At 36.6% G+C, this 27,064-nt stretch overlaps 1 protein-coding gene across 1 annotated transcript in view; it reads left to right on the top strand.

Annotated features, from left to right (window-relative positions):
• The window catches only part of PRMT8 (protein arginine methyltransferase 8), a 653,278-nt gene that overhangs the window by 204,230 nt on the left and 421,984 nt on the right, over nucleotides 1–27,064 (top strand). Inside the window, 1 exon segment of the mRNA XM_044087574.1 lies at nucleotides 13,996–14,201. Within this exon segment, the coding sequence (XP_043943509.1) occupies nucleotides 13,996–14,201 (206 nt within the window).

Below are 27,064 nucleotides of genomic sequence, written 5' to 3'. Positions count from 1 at the left end.
TAGGGTAAACTCAACTACCTGAGCATGAATGATTCGAAAAGGTAAAACAGAACAAAAGTAAAAATAGCATGTGAGATGCTAGCAACTGTAAATGACAGAAATAAGAAAACAGTCATACCTGTCAAATCTCCAGATTTTCACAGAATGTCCAGATTTTTGCTACATATTTATGGACTGTTCCTTATAAAATCATCTGCATATAGTAACTTCAATGATCTGTCCCTTCTAACCTGTTTGCTAATGTAGTCCATTATAAGTATGAACAGCATTGGGCTCAGAGGCGAACCTTGATGTACAACCACTCACACTGGGAAGCCCTCTGTGAGTTCAACCACTGTCCCTACTTGTGTCATTGGGTCATTCTGCATAGCTTATACTAAATTTACCCATGTTTCTGGTACTTTAAACCCCCACAGCACCACCCATACTCTATGTATTCATTCATCAGTCACACCCTCCGGTACTTTCATGCAGTGTGATAGGAGTTCATACCTCTACACTGCCTACAGTTGTGAATGTGCCCTTTGGCCTTGTACACTAACACTAGAATTCTTATTTTTTAGTCATCTGGAATGTGCTTTACTCTCCATATTGCTATGAGTACCCTCTGGAGCATTTTTTTCCTAACTCATGCAAAATCATGATTATATCTGCTGTGACCTCAGCAGACCCTGCTTCTTTCCTTGACTTCATTTCCCTTAGTGCTCTTCTTACTTCTTATAGGGTGGGCACCTCGTTTTCTTTCATTGTAGGCTGTATCTGGGGTAGTACATCTTCTGAGGGATTTTCTTCATTCAGATGTTGCCGGAAGTACTCATTCCATCTGCCATTGATATCCTATGTACTGGTGAGTAGGTTGCTGTTGGCATTCCTTATGAAGTGTGTCTGATGACTTCTTTATCTTTCTGTCTTTGCTATGCAACCCAATAGAGTTAATTTGTGCCATCTGCAGAATTACTTTCCAGAAGATTGAAGAGTTCCTGTGATGCCTTGTTTCCTGCTATTGGAAATACTCTATTAGCCTTTTTGTTAGTCAAGCAATATCCTATCTCTCACTTTTCCTGCACTCCTTCATTCTTTTTACTTATTTTTTTTTATTAAGACTTTAAAAAAAAAACAAAAAAAAAAAACAAGCCTAAACAATAACTTTTTTTAACAATGAAAAATTAAGATCATCACATAAACATAGAATATAAATCATTTCTCAGACTCCTTCATTCTTTTGATGATGTCCTGGACTTCTGCATTCCACCACCTTATATACTTTGCTTCCATACCTGACTTGGCCACATATCTGTTCTATAGTCCTTGCACATGCTGTTTTGAGGCACTTCCATTTTTCTTCAACTCCACCTACTTTCTCTTCTCCCAGAGTGGCTGTAGTCCTGAATATTTCCTTGAGTTTTTGGCTTTTTCTTCAGTCAATTTCCAGGTCTTCAGCTTATTCTTTGTTGACCATAAAGCATTCTCTGACCACAGATTGCAGCTGGTTGTGGCAACAAGTGGTTTATGTTGTGGGCTGACTGTTTCAGTGGGGATGACTTGCAATTGCTGATTATACACCAGTGCCCTTTCCTTACTAGGAGAAAGCCTACCTGAGTTGCATGTTGGCCACTCTTGTATATGATCTTATGACTGCTTGTCTTACTGAACCATGTGCTGGCCACCTTGAAATCATTTGTCATACAGAAGTCTAGAATAACCTCTCATTCTTTATTCCTGTTTCCCCACCCATGTGGACACATACAGTCTTCATATCCTGTTTTGTCAGCCCCAATGTGCATTCAGGTACCCATTATCAACACCAAGTCATGTTGTCCTGTTTATCCAGTCGGTGCTGCAACTGCTGCTTGAATACATTCTTTCTTCAGAATCACAACCCTGTTGTGGGGTATAGGATGAAATTATGAATAGTGCCCTATCCTTCCAGTGGAGTCTGATTGCAATGAATCTGTCACTAATTCGGATGATATCCCTCACTCTCTTCCGAAACCTCTGCTCACCACAATTCCCACACCATTTCTAGTCTGTACTTCCCCCTGAGTAGTAGATATTGTATCCCAAGGCAAGAGGCTTTGCTGCACTGCCATTCCATCTTATCTCTTGGACAGAGGTTGTCCAGGCTCCCCGTACCATCATGTCATCCACTTCCAATTTGTGTCTTTTCAGTGAACTTATAATGAATGTAATAATACTTAGTTCATGTTTGGCAAGTTTATTGGCATTACATCCAGCTTTCACTCAACTGAGCTATCCTAAGTAACCCAGGGTGGACAACTGGACACCAGTTGGCCAATAGCTTATTGACTCACAACTACTGGGCTTTGTGGTAGGCACATGCTGGCCAATAGGGCAGTGGTGGCTGGTGACTTTAAATCAAAGGGGGGGGCTGCAGGAGTCAGTTGAATGGGTGGGGCCAACGGGAAGGGGTGTGACCAACTAGAAAGGGAAAAAGCTATGCTCAAAATCACAAAAACTGGGATTTTAATTAAATGCGCTGCTGTGGGTTCCAAACCATCATTATGAGAGTCCAATCAAGACAAAATGAAGTGTAGAAGAAAAAAATATATTTCAATGCATTGGCTACATGACAGCTTACTTAATTTCTAGATGGAAACAAAAAGGTTGTAAGGCATGAAAAAATAAATTACTTTTTAAATACATTACTGGAATGCCGGTCAAAATCAAGTAAAAAAAAAAAACAAACAGCACTTAACTTAAACCACTTCTCCTTGCACTGCAGTTCTAATTATAATTTACATTCAGCTTTATAAAAGTACCAAGTGACATGCTGAAAGTAGCAATCTCTCTGATACTCCCACTTGTAAAAATGTTTCTTATCCAAAAAAAGACCTGCTGCCTGACAGCAAACTATCTACTTGTTTCATAGGGAAAACATAATCAAAGTAAAAAAATGAACAGCAAACAAGAAACAAGCTCAAGATAAATTGTTTAAAGGATTACTGCACAGGTTATGGACCACACACGATAGATTGGCATTTTGTTTAGTTTATGAGTAAAGCCTGAAAAGATGACTGCAAGTCTCCAACAAATGCAATGAGCTTCTGAAAATACTGTAATCCTGTCCTTTATTACAAATACTGTCATATGCATTTCAATACCTAAGGCTTATACGTTATCTAGTTATGTACATATTCTCTGCATGGCAACAACAAAAAGGCTTTCAGTGTTGGTAATTCTTTAACAGTATGCTTATTAAAGCTTACTTGCATCTTACAATCTCAGAAAAGCTTACCTGATGGTCATTAAAGCATTCATACTTAAACACAGAGCAACAGGCACTGCAACAACATGCATTTTCTGAATAATAATAAGCATAAATCAACAGTATAAAAATATGACAGAAAACTAGAACATTCTGCAAAATCAAGGACAGATGAAAAGCCACTGTAGTACTTGTGTCTACCTTGGATGGGGGGATAATCTGCACACATACACTGCATAACTGCTCCTTGACTTGCTTGGACACATCCAGAGTCACTACATGGGCGAGTGGGGTGCAACAAGTATGTCACAATTTGAAATGTCTCTGGCTGATGGTGATGACCCTGACACATTTGTCATACCTCTCAACCTCAGAGCAAAAAATCCTGACAAAGCCATAAACAGAATTGGGACAAAGGCCCAAAAATAAGGTAAATTTTTATATATATTGCTCTTATAAATTTAGAAAGATGATAGAATAGTAGGTCTTGCATTAGTATGAATTTTCTGAAGGGTATAAAATCTGAAACTCAAATGTCTGTCATTACTTTCTAACCTCAATATTTAATGATTTGCCAATAATTTGCTAGAAAAACACAATTTTATGAAAAATGGACCAAAAATGTGATGCAAAAATATAAAATAGTCACACACTACAGAAGGGGACCTGTCAAAGAAGGGACACTTTTTTAATATTAGTACTGTTAAGTTGAGCAGCTGACAAAATAAGAGAATCTACATGGTTTTTTTTCTGAAATAAAAGTAATCTATAACTCTGATTATTATAATTATTTATTAATTGTAAACTCTCCACATTTTCTTCCAAAATTGCCATTTTGCAGAGGGATTATTGGGGGAGAGCAACATTTTGAGCCAAAGTTGGGGACAGTTGAAAGGTTTGGAAATACTAATTCTATAAAGTGATTTATTTGCATGTACCTCTCAACCTCTTAATGCAGGAAATCTGGACAAGGCCAAATATATTGGGGGAACATACAGATGGTACTAAAAAATTGCTCTTGTATAAACTTAGACAATTGATAGAATAACAGGTCTTGCTTTAGCATGCATTTTTCTGAAGGATATGAAGTCTGAAACTTAATGTCTGTCATTATTTAATGACTTAATTCCTAAATTATTTGCCAGAAAACCACAAATTGTATGAGGAGCAAACCAAAAATAAGAAGCAAAAATTTATTCATTCTGCAAAAATCTGGACAGTGGAGAGGTATAGTTCAGCCAAGGCTGTCTTTGTGTTTGACGCCATTCCCCACCTCACAAAATCATGGTCAAATGGGGCCTCCCCCCTGCAGCCATTCTAATGTCCCATTATTACTTCACTATTTCACCCCATTTAGCATACACACTGTGATGTGCATACTGCTTTACTTCTACAATGATTTGGATTTAATTTAAAAGTTTTATTTTCAATTTTACAGCACAAACACTAATAGACATCTGCAAAACAAAAAATGCAGTCTCACAGTGAAAATAGACTCAGCATTAAAACTTCTCTCCCTTTGAAACTCACATTCAATGAAACAGCTTTAAAACCCACATTCAAAGAAAATACATCTGGCTAGTGACAGATAAAGAGTAACTTTGGGCTGTTTTCAAATCATAGATCCCTTGCGCATGAAACATACATGTGTTCTTTGATACACCTTCCTGACTGTATTAAATTATATTCCTTGTATAATACAGTACAGTTGTTAGAGGGCATTTTAAATTTATTGTTTTCAACATTTTTCCAGTAAACAATGAAACAAAATCCATGCACCAATAATGACAAAACTGCCCAATTCAGAGCCTTTCCATCATAAAAGTCTACTCAAACTTGTACAATCCACAAGTGTTAGTAAATATGCACAATCTCTGCAGAAGTAAAAGTCATCTAAATAATTCCACATTAAAGCGATCTGTAACTAATGAAGAGGTTGCTGCTAGCAAATAACTTTATATTTCATTGTTTCATCTACAAATAAAGTGCCTGTTGCCCTTGAGGAATAAATTACCTATGTTACATTAAAAATGATAAGCTAGTGATATTGCAACAGGGAATGGATGACAAACTGATAGGTTCATAGTTACTAGGTATCTCCCCCAAAGAGAACATTCTCAGGACTGCAGCATCCACCCTCTTTAAAAGTACAACACAGTACAGTATCAGCAATGCATCTACATACTGTGGGAGTAGAAGCCACATCCTTCTGCATCAAAAACAATTACACTACCTGTTGTGCTATTAACAATGCAAGCAGACTCAGCATAAGCAGCACTAAACTTCTCATCCCCTGATGCTCTTTGCTCCTTGTAAAATCCACTCGACACTCAACTGTATCTCTCAACTTTACAGCACATGAGTCCAAGAAATCTGGAAAAAGCCAAAATGTATTGGGGGGGGGACAAAAGCCCAAAGACCAGGGACACATTTTAAACATTGCTTGTCTAATCTTGGAAAGTTGCTAGAATAAAATGCTGTGCTACCACCATGCATTTCACTACCAAGTCTTAAACCCAGGACCCTATGCACTACAGTCAGAACAACATAACATTATGCCAAATCAGCTTTTCCTGAAAGACAGGAAGACTGAAATTGAAATGGCTATCATTTAGTGAATTCAGTTCTTACCATAACTCTCGACCTCTTAGCACAAAACACATCAATAAAGCCAATAATGGGGGAATACAGCCCCAAAAATAGGGACAAATTTCAAATATTGATCTTATAAACTCAGAAAATTGCCAGAATAATTTTTTTTGTGTTGCCATGTACTTTCTGAAGAATATGAAGTCTGAAATTCAAATGTCAGTCATTATTTTTTTAATTAAAAATCCAGAAAACCACAGATTTTATGAGATGCAGAACATAATAAAAATATGAGGCAAAAATCTGACAACTTTTCACAAGTGGTGGTGGGTAGGGAATTCAGGCTCTTGCTACCTGCACCCAAGGTTCAGGATTTGAACCTGAGTTACTCTCTAGCTACCAGTTATAGTTAACTGGGGCATTTCACACACAACAAAAGCCTGAGAGCAGAGCCCATCATTCAAAGCAGCAAAAATCCTTTTCCTAACTGCAAAAGCCAGAAAGAATCCTTTGCAGCAGTTCCTGTTTCCGATCGTCCCGGGGAATGCAACTCATGCATGTGTTGAATCCAGTTCCATTCTGAGCATGCACAGACTCCAGACCTTGCAGTGAGGCATCTGTAGACTACTGCCTTCTTTCCTAATCTGGACTGGTTAAACATTTGAGTTTTGAGCACACATGCACAGAGTTCCAGGACTTGTTAATTTTTTTATTTTGTTTTTTCCTGTTTTTGTACACCTGGGGCAGCTGCAGTCCAATAACACAAGCTGCCATTGCAATAGGGACACAGAGTCCCCTCCCACTATTAGCATGGGTCCTTGGCATTGGTTGGAGCAAGCCATGTACTCAACCCACTTATCATCGGGAAATACCCACACCCATATTTGGCAACATTAGTCAATATGACCAAATCACCAAGAGCCAGTTTTTACACCTTCTTGTAGCTAGCCCTGACACTGCTGTGTCAGTCTGTGCTGTAATCAAAATCTTCATCCTTTTTCCCCATATTTGACTACACTGGACATCATATGTTTAAAGATAAGCCATTGTTGATAGAGTGATTGTGTATTTTATCATAATCCTACATTTACAGACTACGTGACTCTATCAGCAAGTTTCATTCATTTGTTTGCATATTTAGTAACTCAAAGATCATTTTCTTCCTTGTGGTCAAAAAGTAAGATAGTATATATATATATATATATATATATATATATATATATATATATATATATAGATAGGTCCACTTTTATATCTCGAAATACTGAAATCTTGAATTTCCGTATTTCAAGACCATAATGTCAAAAGTACAATTTTCCAAAACTGCACTATGTCAAATCTTAGTATCCCGAATGCACGATAGGTTTAGTGTATGTATGTGATTGGGTACTGTCTCTTTAAGGATATTGTGTTATGGCAGCCGATGTTTGTTTATGTACGGAGATTCAGATTAGTGTTCGATGTTTAAGGGTTTTGGATATAAATGTGTTTGTTTTTAGTTTTTGTAGGGAGTTTTAGGGGTAGATTGGGGTACGTAGTTGAGACTGTATGTGTGTAAGTGCTGTATATTGGGATTTTAGCATGGTTGTAGTATGTATGGGTGTTAGTAGTAAGTGTAAATATGACTGCAATGGGACTATAGGGCAGGTAAGAGTGTGTTTGTGTTTTTGTATTTTTTTTTAGTTATTTGACCTCGGAGTTGGTATATATAAGTAGGGGGGTGTGGGTGGCTGTGCGGCCCCCCAATATGGGGGTTGCAGGGGGGCTTGCCCCCGTACAGGAACATATGGTGGTGTTTCTGATTGTAGTTATGTGTTGTTTATGTTTTGTTTTGTTTTGTGGGGAGGGTTGGATTTTTTTTTTTGTTTAATTTCTTTCGATTTTGTGAGTGTTCGTTATTGTGTAGTTTCGTGTTTGTGGGCTTTTGATGTTTTAGTCTCGAAATACTGAAATTTGGATTTCAGTATTTTGAGATTAAAAAGTGGACACACACACACACACATATATATATATATATATATATATATATATATATATATATATATATACACAGACACACATATACATTTTCTATGTTTAATGAATTCTTTGCTTTTTGTTGCCAGTAAATATACTCATGGTTATGTTATTTGAAATTTCTGATATATCAGTAATTGCAGACAGCCCTCCTAATCCCCTGAATTATTCATCGGCCAAGTTTCATTGTTGTTGTTTGTCTTTCGGCTTTTCCCGGTTAGGGGTCGCCACAGCTGAACTCCGGTCTGCTAATGATTGGTAGTAGACTTTCGCAAACGCCGAGGTGCCAGCTCGATGTTCAACCTTCAACGAAGGCACGCCCATTTACGCATGTCTTTCGAACACCCACCCAACCGCAGGGAGGACATGCAGACTCCACACAGAAGGCACTCCCCGCACTCCAGCCGAGAATCGAATGGGAGAACCTCTTGCTGTGAGGCAACAACGCTACCGCTCCACCACCGCGGATATATCAGCCAAGTTTCATTATTAACCCACAACTCCTTAATTTCTCTAGTAAGTTTGTCAAGAGTTTGAATTTCAAAGTCTGTTTTATTTTTGAAGACCCTGTGATATTGCTGGTTCTATTTGATAACAGTTTATTTATTTTTTTTATTCCAACTCAGATGAATATGTTTATATTTAGGTGCATAATTTTGCTGTATGGAGACAGAATTTTGATACAATAATTAATTGTGTTATAAAATTCTATTGTTTTCTCCTAAGCTGTTGTTTTGTTGTCAAGGATATTTTTTTTTAGTTTGCTGTTCTATGATTTGATTGATTGTATTGTAATCCCCATCTAAACAATCAAAAATGTGAATCTATTTTATTCTGTCAGTTGTTCTTAACATGAATGATACTACTTCATGGTCGGAATCAGTGATTAGATGTATAATTCAGCAGCAGTGCAATGACAGACCTGTTAATATATTAAATATATTATCAGATAATGAGGGGGATTGATAGTTTGTTCCTGGTTGTTGCTATACAGTATTTAAGTATTCATTTTTTGAACAATAAGTTGTCCAATCTGCAAAGAAGTTGGTCGATTAGTCTTGATCTTTTGACATACAGTAAATAATGCATATAGTTTCATAGGTTAATACAAGGCTAGGTGTCCTCACAGGTCTTTTTAAGCCTAGCCAATTTCACTTCAAGGATGAGATTCAAATCCTGTACCTTGTGTCTGTGAGGTAAACACTGTATCCATTATGCCAACCCCCAATCCATATGTAATCATTGTTTGAGAACAGCCTAGATTACAAATGTAATAGATGCTTATTTAAAGGAAAGAATATATTTAGGTTCTGAGAGATGTTAAATTATAGGTATAGGCCTGAGTTATTCTCTATAGTATTTGATAAGCAGGAAACTAGGCTAGTCACAAATCCTTTTTAATCATGAATCTGGTTAGTGGTGAGCCATACATGAGCATTACATAACTGTTTGTCAAATATACAACAGACTTAAATATCTTAGAGTTATAAAGTAATTATTGCAAAAAATAAAACATTTTGACAGCTATCAAGAAATGGCAATCAGGTACAGAACACATATCAGCTGAGAAGACTAACATAATCTAATGCAGAGTCAAAGGTGATTGATTGAGGCAGGTAGTAGTATACTGACAGAGCAGTCGTTAAAGATGATTGACTGAGACAGGTGGTAGTATAGTGCCACAGCAGTCAGCATTTCTGCCTCAGGGCATTTGATGATTCCTTCCTTGCACACCTGCATGTCCTTAGTGGGTTTTCACTGAGGTCTCTGGTTTCTTCCCAAATCCAAATGACATGCTAATAAATGAATTAGCTAGTCTCTAAAAGTGCTTACAGTAGCATGTGTGGTGGGTATATGTACGTGTGTGTGTTAATTTACATTTATTTTATTTAAAGTGAGTTAACTGGCCACTGTGGTCAGAAAGTCCTTCAGTGTGGCACATCTCATTACCAAGGGTTTTGCATCCAGGAAGAAAGAGCTCATTGTCTCCCTCTCCTCTTCCCTAATTAGGCCAATCATTGAGTAAAATGTCCCATTTGGCATGAACCTCACTAGACACCTGCAACAACTGGAGAGGCCACAAAAGTACCTCACAAAGAGGATCCTAGACCTTAAACACTTGTCCTATATGGACAGACTGAAAAAACTCCAACTATTCTGTGTCTCATATCGCCTACTTATATGCGATCTCTGCCATGTCTGATGCAGCTCTGTTAGAAATGCTACATCTAAAGAAATCACAATCCCTCCACACCACACGGTCCAGTGACTTCAACCTCATTACCACAATCAACAGAATGTGCTGAAGGGTCAGGTTCATAAACCAGAGACTGCCCTTGCTATGGAATACACTTCCCATACATGTCAAACAGAGCACATCACTGGCCCTTTTCAAGAGAAACCTTGATGAGTGGATGGGAAATAGAAAATTCACCCCTGGGATCACTCCAGTGGCTTTACTCAACAGAGGCACTGGGAACTAACGTTGGTTGGCACAATGCCAGGGTAATCCTATAGGCTAGGTTTGTAAAGGCTTCAGGGCCATTAGCCTAGTATACACCTATGAACCTAAGTCTGACTAGGACATAGCCTATTTTCAGTGGAGGCCCAGGGAAAAATGCTCCAGACACATGTCTTTAGACTGTGGGAGGAAATCAGCATACCTGGAAGAAACCCACATGAACACAGGAAGAACATGCAAACTCCACACAGAAGGCACCCCAGCCGAGAATTGAACCAGAGACCCTCTTGCTGTGAGACAACAACTTTAACCACTGCAGCACCATGCCACCCATGTGTATGCATATGTGTGTGATGTGATGTACATGTGCCACTCAACCTTAGTTCATGTGCATACATGCATATGTATACATCTATGTGTGATGCGATATCTTTGTGCATGGGTGTATTTGTGTGTGTATGTGTGTGTGTGTGTGTGTGTGTGTGTGTGTGTGTGTGTGTGTGTGTGTGTGTGCCTGCCTGAACATGTGTGCAATTTGGTGATGTATTGGCATCAGGCTTATGTTCACTGACAATTGTAATAAGCACTACCTCCCTGTTTTTCTGATTAGGATAAAACAGATATCAAAAATGAAAAAGTGAAAGAATGAATAAATGAATGAATGACAGAAGTATGTGTAGCTAGGACAAAAGTATGAATAGCAATCTTATAACCCAAACTTGATAAAATATTAAAAATGGTACATAGTATAGTATGCATTTACAGTACATCTATCATGAAGGCAGTACCGTAATAATGGAAACAGTTACTAATATGTGACAATTAAGACAAAAAAGAGGTATGTTGGGAGGTCACGCAGTTTACAATGCTAATTGTTTACATAGATTAACACTAAATACATTCAGCTGTTTTACATTTCTAGTTTTAGCTAGGATGACTTTCCACACTGTTTGAGCTATTTTTAAAAATGTACTCCATCAATAACCCATCTCTATAACTAAACCATCCTGGTTTTATAATCTTGGTGAAAGAAACCTGGGAGTTTATACTTAAGTGGGTGTCAGAGATCGAATTTAAGTAGTGTAAGTATCACTTTGCCAGAAAGTGTGTCTCTGTCTGTAATGCATAGCTATTTGTCTTTTCTACAGGTCAAAATAAAAATTAAAATGAAGCATTTTATGAAGGGTCATTTGGAGTAGAACATATCTGAGCTTATAGCTTAAGATAGCTTGTTAGTTTGATTTCTTGCTTTAGGGGGGGGGGGGTTCTATTTCAGTCCTTGAAAACATTCTAACTGAAATTCAGGTGAATTAACAACTCTAACTAAATATCAGCTTGTCTGAAGAAGAATCACAACATCAGAACATCCATGATAAAACAGTGAAGTTGGTAACACTGTATCCTGCTTCATGGAATCAATTGCATCTAGCCCAATGTAATGCATACAAAGAAACACTGATAATAAAAATAAAGGCAAAAAAAGAGAGCTTTGTTTTTTTGCAAGGTGGTTTGTACTCACTGCCCACTTAATTTTAATAACTCCACATATACCAGCTTAATGGTTGAATAACCAAAGAGAAAGTCAGAAAAAAGGCCAGATACCTCACTAATAACAAATTGTTCTCAGTCCAAACATGGAGCATTCCTCTGCAGAAAACACTATAGTTACGTTTAACTTAGCAGGCATTCATTTGTTGGCACATTTGTATAATACTGCTAAACACAGGTGGTCACCTAGAAATGTGTGTTCTTACAGTTGTAATACTTTAAAACAGATTTTATTTATGACCTGAAATTAAAGACAATTTATGTGTCAAAATGGATAAGAAAACCAGAAGTTTGTATTACTTGATGTGGGTAGTGATCGATAAGAGTATTCACTGTAGTACTTTAATGAATAAATGACCGAATCCTAAATTGAGGAGGCAAGGCTAAAGCTCACTGCATCCTTATTCGACATTCAAAAGTGAGAACAAAAAAATCATGACTTTGTCTTTTATCTATCTATCTATCTATCTATCTATCTATCTATCTATCTATCTATCTATCTATCTATCTATCTATCAATCTATGTATCTACATGTGTTATATGCTTGACCATTGCATGCACTTATCGCAAGTTGAAATTTAAAGAAAATTCATCAGTGGTATAGTTGGCCGAATTATGTTACTGTCAACATTCAGGAGATTGACTGAAAGATAATTCAGGAGTTTCCCTTTAAATTGTAGTTGTGCAACCCTGGAGTTAATCTGTTTAAGTTGTTGGCATATGGGGGTCAAAGTCCTTGTCAAGGTGTAGGAGAGCAAATCCCCCCCCCCATGTAAAAACAGTGTCTTTATTATTCTTTGAGATTACATATGTAACCCAGTGGTTTTCATTTGCAGTGACTTCAGTAAGACGATTGTAACTTTTGATAGATATAAACACCGATGAGGTTGTTTGGCATTTTACTTTTGATCAATCTCATCTGTGATAATTCACTAAATTGTCATATATATATATATATATATATATATATATATATATATATATATCAAATTTCAGTATCTCAAGACGGAAGTGTCGAAAGTGCAGTTTCCCAAAACTGCATTTGACCGAACATGGAAATGTCAACTCTGCGGTTGTAGTGTTGCGCTATGTGTTGTGTGCTTTACTGTGTCTCTAAGGTGCGGTGTGCTCTGGGATATGGGGATGGCTGCCGATGTGTGGTTATAGCTGAAGATTCAGGTAAGTGTTTTTTTAAGGGTTTGGGGTATGGATTTGAGTGTATGTGAGTGTGTTGGGAAGTTTTAGGTGTAGGTTAGGGTAGGTAGGTAAGAGTGTGAGTGTCTAAGTGTTAAAAGTGGTGGTGTTTGTACAAATGTAATGTGCATTTGTGCAATGGGAATGTAGTGTGTAGCAGTGAGTTTATTGTCTTTTTCTTTTTAGTGCAACCTCAGAGTTTGTATATATATAAGTAGCGGGGGTGGGGGTGGCGCAGCTTGCCCTCCTGACTATATGTTGGTTAGGTGAGTTTGATGTGTGTGTGTGTTTTTTGGTTTGTTGTTTTGTTGTAGTGTGGGGAGGAAAGAATGTGTGTTTGGGTGGTGGAGGGTGTATTTAAAATCAGAACATTACATACTGAAAGTTCGACATTCTGAAGTTTCAGTATTGTTATATTCGGTTTTATGGGGTTTTGTGATTTTGTGGTTTCGGTACTTTCATCTCGAGATACTGAAATTCGCAATTTCAGTATTTTGAGAGTGTAAAGTGAATATATATATATATATATATATATATGTATATATATATATATATATATATATATATATATATATATATATATATTCATATATTAATACCAAGACTGCAATATCGCAAAAAATTCCAATTACTCCAATTTACAAGGATATTAGAGTATATATGAGTAGCACGGGTGTGGGTGATGTATCTGTCCTCCCTGAGAATGCATGGGAGAGGTGAATTCTTTTGCAAAAATGCTTTGAAAGTGATATAGTGAGTTGTGATTATTGTTGTTTGCATTTGTGAGTGTCAAGGAAGAGTATGGGAATGTCTAGTCATGCTGTGAAGTGCTATAACTTTTAAAGTTTCGATTGTTTTTGATGTCCCTATATCAATGCCACAATAAGCAACATTTAAAGCATAATTACTTCTTTTACTTTTATTCTTCATGTCACTTAACTAAATAGTTTTGTTGCATTTTTCTTTTACAGATTAACAGTGCCCCTCCTGCCCCTGTCCAGCCAGTGGCCATTGCAAAACCTGTCCAGTCTGTTCATCATGTACCACATACTCCTTCACAGCTCAATTGCCCAGGCCGGGGTAAGATGGCTAAGTTACTAAATCCAGAAGAGATGACATCGCGGGATTATTACTTTGATTCCTATGCTCACTTTGGAATTCATGAGGTAATTATCAGAATCCTTAGCTTCATACTTAAGTAACAGGCGAGCTGCCTTTTGGGGCCATTTTATGCTTAGCCAATTTCCCTCAAAGATAAAAATCAAAACTGTACCTTCTGCCTCTGAGGTAAATACCTTAACCATTATGCCTCCCCAAGTCTCGGTCATTTTTCCTTTAATAATCAGAACTAACAGAGGTCTGCTGTTATATTCAAAATGGCAGTCTAAGTGGAGTATTATTGGCTACACACTGGAAATGTGTATTGATGAAGTATTTTGTGACTGCATTTAAGCCATAAACCTGCTGCTCAGTGATTGCTTTATTATTGTGTACCAAACATTAGCCAGTTCACTGATTGTTGTTTATCTGGCATCAGGCCAGTCTGAATAACATGCCTTCTATACATACTGCTTGGAATGGAATGAGCAATCCCCTACCATGACAAGAATCAACCCTTATGAAAAAGATGCAGGAAAGGAAAACATGCTATTGTGTAAGCTGGACAAACACTGTAAGGAATGCAGGTTTGTTGTTTTTCACACAATTGTCATGTAATGACATATGTTCTGTTTTTGTCTTACCCATGGTGGTGGCCCTCAGTCAGTTCTAGTCAGCAGTTTCTTAGTTTTACTAGGTACGACTTAGACAGATATGGTTCCATGAATGTCAGTGGCTAGTAGTTCATGAGTCTGTCAAATTCTTCTTAATATCTAATAAGTCCACATATATACAGTACAAGGACGATGAATAAAGTGTCATGAGACAGTGATAAATTCAAGCAACTTGCCCACAGTTTCTCTTATTTAAAGATATTTAAGATAAAAAAAAAACACTATGGGCTAATGTATCACCCTAATTTTACCTATGAAAACATTAAGTGCAGTTTTGTTTTCAGATAAGCTGATTCTACTTAAAGCTTGTATTTGACAAAAATAGGACCTGCAAAGAGAGTATGTTTTGCCAATATGCATCCCATTCCACTTAACTATATATAGCTGAACTTCAAAAGTGACAAAACAGTGTTTGCTTTGATTAACTGCATGATTTTATACATTGCTGACAGGCATGCTAGGACAGTTACCTGTCGGCTAATAGGCATGCTAGGACAGTTACTTGTCAGGTTCAGCTGTGCAGTATTATGAGTAATTCTTGTAAGGCTTATTTTTAGACTGAAGTGACAATTTAAAAAAATGTAACCTTTTCATACACACATTCACACACACACATTCAACACACACACACACACACACACACACACACACACACACACACACACACACACACACACACATATTCTCACACACACAGGCACGTGCGCGCACACATTTAATATGACATTTTATGAGCAGTTGTCTTGATGAGCAGGATGCTAGTGTCACTGTAAAGCTGGCAGGATGACAGCAACAACAGGAAGACAATGCTAATTATTAATCACTTCTTCAGAAAGGGAAAAAGTCATTCACCTGTCAGTATTACCATGATTTATGATGTTCTAATTGCAGTTTAGATCAGCTCTAATTAATAAGCTGATTTAAGCAAGCAGAGACTAATCATAGAATGTAGGAGAAACTATATCCAGTGTCATACTTTCAGTGTAGAGTTATTGAAAAAAAGAATATAATATCCTTTTCTATAGTTATGGGTCTGCAGGGGTACACCTTCGATAGAATATAAAGAATGAATGATCACAAAATCTGTTTTGTAATGATGGCTTCCACAACTTTAACAGAACATGGACTGCACACATGAAAATGGGAAGAAAACATTTCACATGAAGTCCACATATATGCAGTGCTTGCGAGTACACTCGCGCGCGCGCGCGCGCACACACACACACACACACACACACACACACACAGAATATATATATGGATATGGGAAAGAAAGAATAATCTGGTACAGTGCAATGTTTATGCAAAAGAGAAAGCAAAACTACGCAATACAAAAAAAGCAGCAGCAAAGATGTTTGAAGAGAAATAAGGGCAAAAGCATCTGGGTATGGGAAATTTCACAATACAAAAAAATAAATAAAGAAGCAAAGCGGGAAAGTAGAAAAGAGGATTAGTAATGAAGTTAAAGAAATAGAAGTTGAAGTTATAGATCACCTGCACAGTGAAAGATTTTGTCTAGGAAGTCTGATGGCATCACAGCATGATAGAACAATGAGTTCCCAAATTAAGGATAAACCAATGAAGCAGGAAGCATCTGATCAGTTGCTATCTGAAGATACTTTGGGGACTTCAGTAGAAATCCAGTACTAAAGTTCATTTGGAGCTGCACAGCAAAGGGAGGAACAGAAAGCCGTGGCAACTCTAGCACAGTCAATGTTTGTGGAGTGATAGGCCAGTGAGTTCTCATATGAAAGAGCAATGGATGACACAGGATGAAGCTAAAGAGAATATGGCACAGGTAGATGTTCTGGAGCTTTCTGTAGAATGCCTGCAGGAAATGGAGAAAAAAGAATGTGCCCAAAGTTATGAAGAAAATTATCTAAGAGAAGATTTGCTTGATTTAATAGAGATGGATAGACATATTAAGATCAATAAAAGAAATAGGTTACAGAAAGTGAGTAAGACCCAAAATGTTAGTAGTTTGATAAGACAAATGAACATTGTAATCAAGACTATTGATACAAATCCATGCGATATAGCAGAAGTAAGTAAGATATATTACTGTACAGCTAAATTAATAACAGATAAGCCATACCACAAAAACACAGGTCAGTAAGGGAAAGGAAGAGGAGAAATCAAATGCCATCATGGAAGTATTGAATATTCAAAACTATAAAGCAATTAAGACAAAAAGTGTTACTGTTAGAAGAGCACAGAAGAGGGAACAGATCAACAAAAATACTCGGAAAGACAGATGTGATAAAAGCAATGTGCAGTACAGAACAAATCACGATCTATTCCACACTATTGCAAATAATAAACTAAAGATATCAGCATAGGCAGAAAAACTTAGAATATATGCAGATAAATATAAAGGAGAATTACAAAAAAAGCAATTTATTGGTGACCCCAAATGTTTTATAGAGAATTTGGAAACAAGGCAAAAGTAATAGAAACACCACCAAAAAAGGAAGAAATAGACACATTTTGGAGAAATATCTATAAAGATCCTGTGGAATATAACAAAGATGCTGACTGGATAGACGAAGTAAACAAAAGAAAGAATAAGAAGCTCAGATGTACAGGATATGAAATGGGATCAAGTAATGGCCAGAGACATTGAAGCAAAATTAAGAAAGGCCCCTAAATGGAAAACCCCAGGCCCAGATGCAGTATTTAACTTCAGGCTAAAAGTATTAGCACCTTTACATGAAGATTTAGCCCTGAGTAAGAACTATTTTTATATGCGCACCCTGAATAGATGTCAACCTGGTTAATGACAGGAAAAATGATACTCCTCCTTAAGACTAAACCTGCAAGATAACCTAAACATTATAGACCAATAACTTTCCTTATGATGATGTATAAACTGTAGGGTTCCTGTCAGAAGAACGAAGACGCATTCTGTCAAATGCATCTTTGTCGAACTGTAAATGTCGAAAACGCAAAATGACAAAGCGGCTTTTAAGCGAATTCTTTCCCTGGGAAAGAAGTCACTTGGCCACTTCCATCACTTTGCCATTTTCTGAACTGTAGTGTGATCTCAGAGTTGGTATATTTAAGTAGGGGGGTGTGGGGGGCACAGCCCCCGCATGGGGAGCATGGGTGGCAAATCCCCCCCTACTTAAAATAGTGTTTAGTGTGTTTTTTTTTTGGAATGGCAAATTTTTTCCCCGGGAAAAAAGTTCACTATTCTGTCTGTTCACTCTTTTTTATTTTTGTTCTTTTGTGGTCGATATAATAGCATTCAATCTTTTGATTGTTCGCTGTTATAACATATACCCTAAACTATACACTGGAATTGATGCCGACAGAGTTTATAGTAATTTAGAAGAAAGGATCATTTGTTGTTAAATAAAGTTATAATGGAAAATTGTAAAGAAGGGAAGAATCTAAGTATTGAATGGACAGACTACAAGATAGCGTTTGACAGCATCCCACATTCATGGATAAAAGAGAGCTTTTAAATATTTAAGATACACCACACATTGATCAATTTCATTACAACAACCATGAAACAGTGTCAAACCACTTTGCAGCTAAGGCATGATAAAGGACAAATTATCATTCCAGAGATAAAATTTAAAAGGGGGATATTCCATGGTGACTCTTTGTCACAGGTGTTCTTTTGTCTTGCCCTTAACCCATTAAGCTGTCTACTTAACAGATTAGGTCATGGCTACAATTTGACTCCCAGAAAAAAACAGTGTGAAGACTTTTCATCTTCATTTTGTGGATGATTTAAAACTGTGTAGTTATCAGATGAACTGAAAGTACATCTGCAAGTGGTCAAAACTTTCAAAGATGATATAAGAATGTCATATGGTCTTGATAGCTGTACAAAAGCAACCCTTAAAACAGGAAAACTTCAGCACCAAAAAATATCAGCCTGGGACAGGAATGTGATGGAAAAGAACTTGAGCAGGAGGGAGAGTATAAATATCTGGGAAATGATGAAGAATCAGAAAGAAAACATGAACAAATGTGAATAAAACTTAGCAAGAAATATTTTAGAAGACAAAAATTAATACTGAAAATAGCTGTGACATCTAGGAACAAATCCCAAGCATAAAACCAATTTGTTCTTCCTGTTCTAACTTACGGTTTTGGGGTGATTGACTGGCCGCAAAAGGTATTAGATCAGTTGGACAGGAAAACAGGAAAAATGTTTCATGCTTATCAAATGATGTATAAAAATCAGTGTATACCAAGATTATATATTTCCCATTCTGAAGGAGGTATGTCCCTCCTCAAAATTGATTGCATGTATGTGTGTGTGTGGGTGTGTGTGTATATATATATATACACATACCCATATATGCTGACCTCACAAGAGTCAACCATAGTGAAAGTTTTAAACATGCAGAAGACAAGTCTAAGATACCTTCCCTGCTTAGTTTAGCAAAAGCATATCGTTGTCAAGTGGAAATGTAAATCAAACCAGAAGTAGATAAAATCAGGCAGCAATTGAATGTGCCAAAAAACAAAAGAAAGAATATAAGGTGAAGGATCAGATGAGAAGGCAGGAAATGTGGAAAATGCATAAATATAGCTGCAAGTACAGAAAACATCTGGAACAACCTCGTGTACAACAGGATCTAATGCTGGAATGGTTAAGGAGAGGTGAATTTAAATCAAAAGATAAAAGGTTAATATTGGCGGGCCAGGATAGTGGGGTATGTATATTTTGGTTTACAAAGTCAATTGAACATGTCGGAGAAACAGACAACTGCAGTTTTTGTAAAGCAGAATTAGCAACAGTCGCATATCTTGTTGCTGGGTGTGATACGCTAATGGCAGAGGGCCTGTATACTGAAAGGCATAATAATGTGGCAAGGCTGTTGCATTGGGGATTGTGCAAACATTATCATACTGACGTAGCTGAGAAACATTGGAAACATGAGCCACAAAGTTTTATAGAAAATGATGGAGTTTATATCACATGGGATCACCCATTACCAACAGTTCAAAAAATAGATGCAAGGAAACCAGACATAGCAGTCCATGAAAAGAAGACAAAAGTAGCATTGATCATTGAAACTGCTATACCCAGTGACTATGGTGTCTTATGTACAGAGAGACACAAACTCCCAGGCAGAAATGAGTGCAGTGTGAAAGAAGGATACCCAGACAGTTCCAATAGTAGTAGGAGCAATAGGTTCCAAAAAAAAAAAAAAAGAATATTTAGATATGTTACCAATGCATGTCACTCCATATGAATTGCAGAAGGAGTCACTTCTGGGCACATTGTGGGTATTGTGAAGAGCACTTTTGGCTAACATCAAATATTGAAACAATACTAATTTCATGAACTTTAGTGATACTTTGATTTAGTAATGTGGTTCATATACATTATGTATTAGAAACAAAAAATAACTTGGAGAAATTAAACCATGAGAATGTATATTGCTAGAATTTCTCCCATTACTGCCTCTTATGTAGCTTTGCACAGCTCTGTCATGTACACTGATGCATAGCTTCTGTACTGCTTTGAAGCATATTTTTTCATTTAACTAGGTAGGCAAACTGTTCTTTATGGATTTGTCATGTATGATTGAGGTCACAAAGCCATGTGCCCAGGGTCTAATTCTATCTGCATGGACAACTTAACCTAGTCAATCAGCATGCCTAATATTGACACGATATGCCATTTAAACTGAATGCATCAAGTGAGCAGAAGTCAGACTTGAACACGGGACCCCAGAGCTGTTAGACAGCAACATTAATTTCTGCATCACTTTGCCACGTCAAGGAAAATGCGGCTAAGATTTACATTCCTTGACTTTAGTAAACATTCAAGGAAATAATTACTCTTTAAAGACAATTATCCTTTGTCATATGACATTTTGAATCAAATTGTATAGTTATTAAGAATCTGAATGCTTCCTAATACAACTGGAAGAAATAATGTAAGTCTGTGATACTGAGTAGGGAAGACAAAACATTTAAGACATTTAAAACATGCTGAGAAAGGAGCTACACTGCTTAACAGTGTCAGCAGGCTGTCGGTTTGATTTTAATGTTGGAAGATCAGAAGTTGGTTGAAATACACAAGCATATACTTGGTTTAAATTTTATAGCTAATATTTGAGTGCAACCTGAGGTGGAGTGCTGCACACCCGTGGTGTTGCCTTTCAGGTGAAGCAGTTTAACAAGGTGCCACCTGCCTACTGAGAGAGTCATTCAGGTAGATATTAAAGATCCCGCTGTGCCTTTGAAAGTAATATAGACAGGCTTTATCTCAAAAGTGCTATATACACTGTAAAGAAAGAAGGCATAACACGGCTCAAAATGCAGCAAGATAACATAAAGCATATTGAACTCTGTTATGTCGTCTTCCTTTCTTTACAGTGTAAAGAAAGACGACATAATAGAGCTCAAAACTCAACTAAATAATATAAAGCATATTGTCTAGTGATGTATTCTATACTTAAACTGAAGCTATTATTTCTAGAGATCTGTTTCATTCAAAGATCTTTTATCTGCATTTGCATCTCTATTTATTCCTTTAGCTATAACACAAAGCATTTCAAGTAAGTATTTTGCATTGCAATTGAAATGTGCATGTATCCTGACATTTGACTATTGACTAATTGTAGAAATGACCTGGAGTATATACATCTTCTTCAAATGTATTCCTGTGATTGCTACACTTTGTTTACGCCATTTAATATGCATGCCATGCATGGATATTCGGCCATGCCACTTTAATTATATTTTAAGCACTTAGATATGTCAAAAAATGGCACATCATCTGCTTCTATTGCATAAAACTGCTGCTGATTTGAAAGTTTCTCATACTGAAGTCAATTGTTAACATTTTCTCATCTGAACAGGTCTGTGGCACTATTTTGTATGTTATACCTTTAACTATTTAAAACTACTTTTATTTATTTGTTTACATCTGTTCATCAGGTGTGATCAGCTGAGCATAATCCATTCTCAGTGGAGTCACTTCAAGGAAGCATCTTATATATATATATATATATATATATATATATATATATATATATATATATATTTATTTATTCATTCATTGTGTTTGTTAACTGAAATAGGCTGACAGAGAAAAACAGTTTTCAGCAGTGTCCAATGGACAGGAGCTCTAACAATAAACACTTTAAATAGAAAAGTTCCTGTCACTGTACGTATGTTGTTTTTCTTTCGGCTTTTCCCGATTAGGGGTCGTCACAGCGGAACTCCAGTCCGCTAATGATTGGCAGTCGATTTTTATGGTGCCGAGGTGCCAGCCTGACGCCCAGCCTTCAACGAAGGCATGCCCATCCACAATAAAGAGCTATACAACAGGCGCTGAGTGAGATAAAAATGTATAACTCTGTATACATACCTAAAAACAAAAGAAAGATCACTAGGTAGTAAAGGTAATAGTTCAAAATGATGATATGCATCTATGTATATATATTTACATGGCAGACAGTTTGCTGTCTTATGTCAGATTAAAGAACAGGGCCATAGTGGACAGTTAGACAAACAGATCAATATTATGGCTAGTGCTGTATGTATACTGGCAATCTTTCATGTTTATTAGGGATAATCTAAATTGAAGCAGAAATGTTTTTGTACTTATTTCAGTACTGATTACAATAACAAGTTCCAAATGTTAGCAATGCAAACAGAGAAAAGAGCTGCCAGCATGACTAAAGGATTTGGCAGTGGACAGTAGGTGCTTGTACTGAGATTTTAAAGGCCGGGGAAGAATAAAACGTGTTGCCTGACCCGTTAATGCTATTTGTTTTGGTTGTGAATTGTATAGTGAATACATTTTAGCAGTGTGAAGGTCGCAATTATTTTGCAATTTTATCTAGCTGAGCTCTGTGCAAATATAGCTTCATTCTTATAAGATTACTTAAGTCAGTAAAGCTGTGTTTTATTAAGTTTGTTAATACTAATAAAATAAACTTTTAAGACCGGAAAAACAAACTAGCGAAAACCACCGCAAATTCAAAAGCCAAGAACTCAACTCAGGCCAGTCCAAAAAGTAAAAAACATGAAAAACAACAAATTTTATTAAGCCACTGTAAAAGCTTTCCGTTAGTACCTTGCACTAACTTCTTCAGACAAGCAAAACATTCACACCATTACAAGTGAGTTTAAATACCAGCATTGAAACACTTAACCACGCCCCTTGCTCTCCCTTTAGCTCCTTAAAGGTACAGATCACAGCTAACTAAGGAGCATTTGCAATTCTCTATTAACATAATAAAAATTCATACACCGAGACTGTAATAATAACAGGCTTTGAAACTGGAAGAAAAAAAACAAATATTTTGATTATTAAACTATATAAAGTAGATAAATATGTAAAATATATGAAATAACATAAAAATAACGAGGATAATACTAATGACTGCTAAAGGACTGCTGCAAAGGAAAGTATTCTGGCAGCATTCTGATGGACATGTTTGGTTGGGAAAGATATAACTTTAAATAGCATCTCCAGCTTATTGTGTGTTTTGGATGCTGTGTGGCTGATATTGATGAGAGGACTTTTGATTTTGGTTATTAATGCCCAGTGGTTTTGTATGTGCCATCTGTTCACTTGGGATGAATGAAATTGAAGGGATATTATTTTTTTTCAGAAATGTTTTGTTGCAGTATATTAGTAAACAGGATATTTTTAGGACAGATTTAGTATTATTTGTGATTCTGCTAGTAATTTTTTCAGTGTCATGTATTGCTTGTTGAGTTTGCCTTTGGAGATGGCTTAATGATTTTACTGAGAAAATCACAATGCAGCCATCTGTGTATTGAACCAAGGATGAGTTAGGAGGACTTTGTACATATCTTTAGCAACTATACTACATAACAGCAGAACCAGGATTGAAGCTTATGATTCAACTATGAACTGTTTGGGATCTGTTTTGCAAATTCATTTTTATTATTGAAACAACAAAGTAGGTACAAAGTCAATATACATTCCAGCAGCATTCTTTATCATAAGAGAATTGGAGAAGGTAGTATTCCAAGTGACCGTATATTACTCTGACTGTGTTGTTAATATCCAGTGAAGATATCCTATTAAGAAGGGATATGAGGTGGTCTAAAATGCTTTGGATAAATCTAGAAATAATTTGGATACTAAGTGTCTCTGGCTTCTATATTGTTATATCTGTCCAGGAATGAGCACAGGGCTATTTCTTTACTATGACTTTGGTGGATGCCATGCAGGAGAAAAGGAAGATTTTAGTTAAAAAAATCAAGAAGATGTGTGTGTACATACTTGTCTAGAATTTAACATAGGGAAGATAGCAGAGCAATGGGTCTGTAGTTTGAGGTGCCAGTTATTCCAGCTTAGAAAATTGATTTAATATATAATTGTTTCCAAACTGAAGGAATAGATTGTTTACTTAACGTTCCATTGATCAGAGTGGCTATCAGATATGCTACAGCAATCCATTTCATTAGAATGTGGATAAGGCTGTATTTTATTATCACTTGATAGTAATTAATTTATTTTGGCCCACAACTGCTTAGGCTTTGTTTTATAGCCGTTTTGTAGATTGTGGAATGGTTTTCTTTTATCGTCTTGCACCATTTTCTACATGGAGTTCACAACTGTACTGTATTGGACACCGTGAGGTTTTTGTTTTTTTACTTGAGTTTTCTAGGCTGTATTGTGCTTGATATGTTTTGTTTGATTTCATAAGATTACAGGGAGCTGTGAAATGTTTAACTCTTCTTACTGAAAGATTCCACTCATTATCTACAGAAATAAATATAATAGGAGCCAAGTTACATTGGATAACAAAAGAGCAAAATAGCGTGCTTGGATGTTTTTTTCCTTCAGACAGTACATAAGTACAGTGAATTTATTTTTGTGTGAATTGGTATAAGTTAGTTCACTGTCTGCAAATGTCTATTTTGGCTGTCATGACCAGGTAAATTGATCTAAGAGGACAGCTTCTCAGCTAATGCAATAGTCACAGATTTACAGGGTGCAGGTCAGGTCAGTCTTGATTTTTGGAGGAAAACCAGCAGTTTTCTAGAGGAAGGGATTTATACATTAACAATATGGTGATTCACGGGCCTTCAGTAAAGAGTACGGAAACTAGAAATGTCTCGCTGCTCATGAAGGATAGATAATGGAATGCAATATACATATAAACAGTAACAAAATCAGCGAGGCATCACTCAGAGACAGAACAATCTCTAGAAAAAATATTATGGCTAACATGTGGTCAAGAGGTATAGCTGAACTGTACAATAAAATAAAATGTATACCAAGCTGAAAAGTTGCAATGCAGATATAAGATTTTAAAATAAATAAAATAAACAAATAAACATACATATATAATGACAAGTATGAATGTGCCATAATCACATATATGTGTGAAAGAAAGAGGTTATCAATTAGAACACCTAAACAAAGACCACAATATTTGTAAACTATGACTATGAAAAAATGTCATGAGAGAAATAATACGTTATGAGATATGTAAGACACTTATTTGCAAGCATACTAGAGAGAATATTAACAGACTGATTACTATACACTTGATAAATATAAGGTAACATATGAAAAATAAGGTAATAAAAATACAATGCATTTCAATCACATGCAGGCATGTGCTTGTGTTCTTGTCCAAAGCAACTTTAAAAGGGCACTAAATTTTAACAAGTTTTTACACTTTTGTGCAGGGTGCTCCATTCGAGAACCCTTACTGTAAACCATTTTACAATTTTATTATTCTTATGTACATATCAAGTTAAATGAATCAGGATACTCAATTCCCCTTAGTTCAATGCATTCCCATACAAAGGGGTCCTTCAATTCTTTAAATACCTGTATTAGGTGCCCATTTTATTATCTGTAACCTGCACTTTCTTAATCTGTCTTCATATCACACTAGATCTTGTATAGCTCTTAACTTGATAAATCTGTATTGAATTTCTCCATTTTCAGCTTTCTTGTATCTGTAACTGGATACTGTAGTTCACTGCTGTAGTCAGACGTGTGGTCCTATTAATATTATGTAAACCATGTGTTATGAGCATTCAATAAGGAGAAAATTTAACTATCTTATCAAGCACTCAGCTAACATTGTAAGTGCAGGACCATGGTTAGTTGTGATTACATTTTAGTACAACTTGGCATGAATTTCTTTTCATTTGCATTTGATGGTAGCAAATGACTTCATTTATTTCAACTGTATTTATTTATTTTGCAAACATACATCTCAGGAGCAGATTTTTATGAACACACCAATCATACTTCTTCTTCTTCTTTCGGATTTTCCCGGTTAGGGGTCGCCACAGCGGATCACCTGTCCGCTCATGATTGGCAGTGGAGTTTTATAGTGTCGAGCTGCCAGCCCGGTGCCCAGCCTTCCACAGAAGGCACACACACACACACACACACACACACACACACACACACACACACACACACACACACACACACACACACGCACTCACACCCAGGGCCAATTTAGAGTGTCCAATCCACCTGCAGCATGTCTTTGGGATGTGGGAGGAATCTGGAGCACCTGGAGGAAACCCACGTGACCACAGGGAGGACATGCAGACTCCGCACAGATGGCACCCCAGCTGAGGATCGAACCGGAGAACCTCTTGCTGTGAGGCGACAATGCTAACCACTAGATGGAAAGGAGATCTGCATGGCTCATTTCCATGAAGAAACACATTTCTATACTGAATTAGAAGTACATTCATTTTTATTATTGGAACAACAAGGCAGGTACAAAGTCAATATACATTGCAGCAGCATTCCTATATGATAAGATAATTAGAAAAGGCAGTATTCCAAGTGAAGAAATGTTATTGGTATGCTGTTTTCCAAAGCCTGGCACTGGAAAGGCTGCTAGGTATCAGATAATGCAATAATCTCCTAGAATATGGCATTAATGAAGTCAAATAAGAAATTTGTAGTCTGTTATTTCAAAAACAGTACAGGACTAATTTAGCTGATTTTACATAATACTGAAAAAATAAAAAGATGCTTAAGAGGAAAATTGCAGTATGAACATATGGTGCAGAGATTTTAATGTAGATTCCATTTACAATGAATTTTGAAAAGAACCTTATGTTCTTGTAAAATGTTTTGAAACTAAAACTGAAGAACAAAAGAGTGCAATTCATGATGAAATTGCACAATTAAAAAAATCTGATTTTTAATTTGTCAGAAAAATCTACCTAATTTGGAAACTGATCCAAAACAGAGCATAACAATATTCAAGCAAGTTGAGTGAACCAGGGATGGGCAATTACAGGGTAAG

The sequence above is a fragment of the Protopterus annectens genome, chromosome 11.part0, assembly GCF_019279795.1.
Source record: "Protopterus annectens isolate FY-2018-M chromosome 11.part0, PAN1.0, whole genome shotgun sequence".
In the NCBI taxonomy this organism is placed as follows: Eukaryota; Metazoa; Chordata; order Ceratodontiformes; family Protopteridae; genus Protopterus; species Protopterus annectens.
Note: the sequence above shows the minus strand (reverse complement) of the source record. Positions and strands in the feature narration are given on the sequence as shown.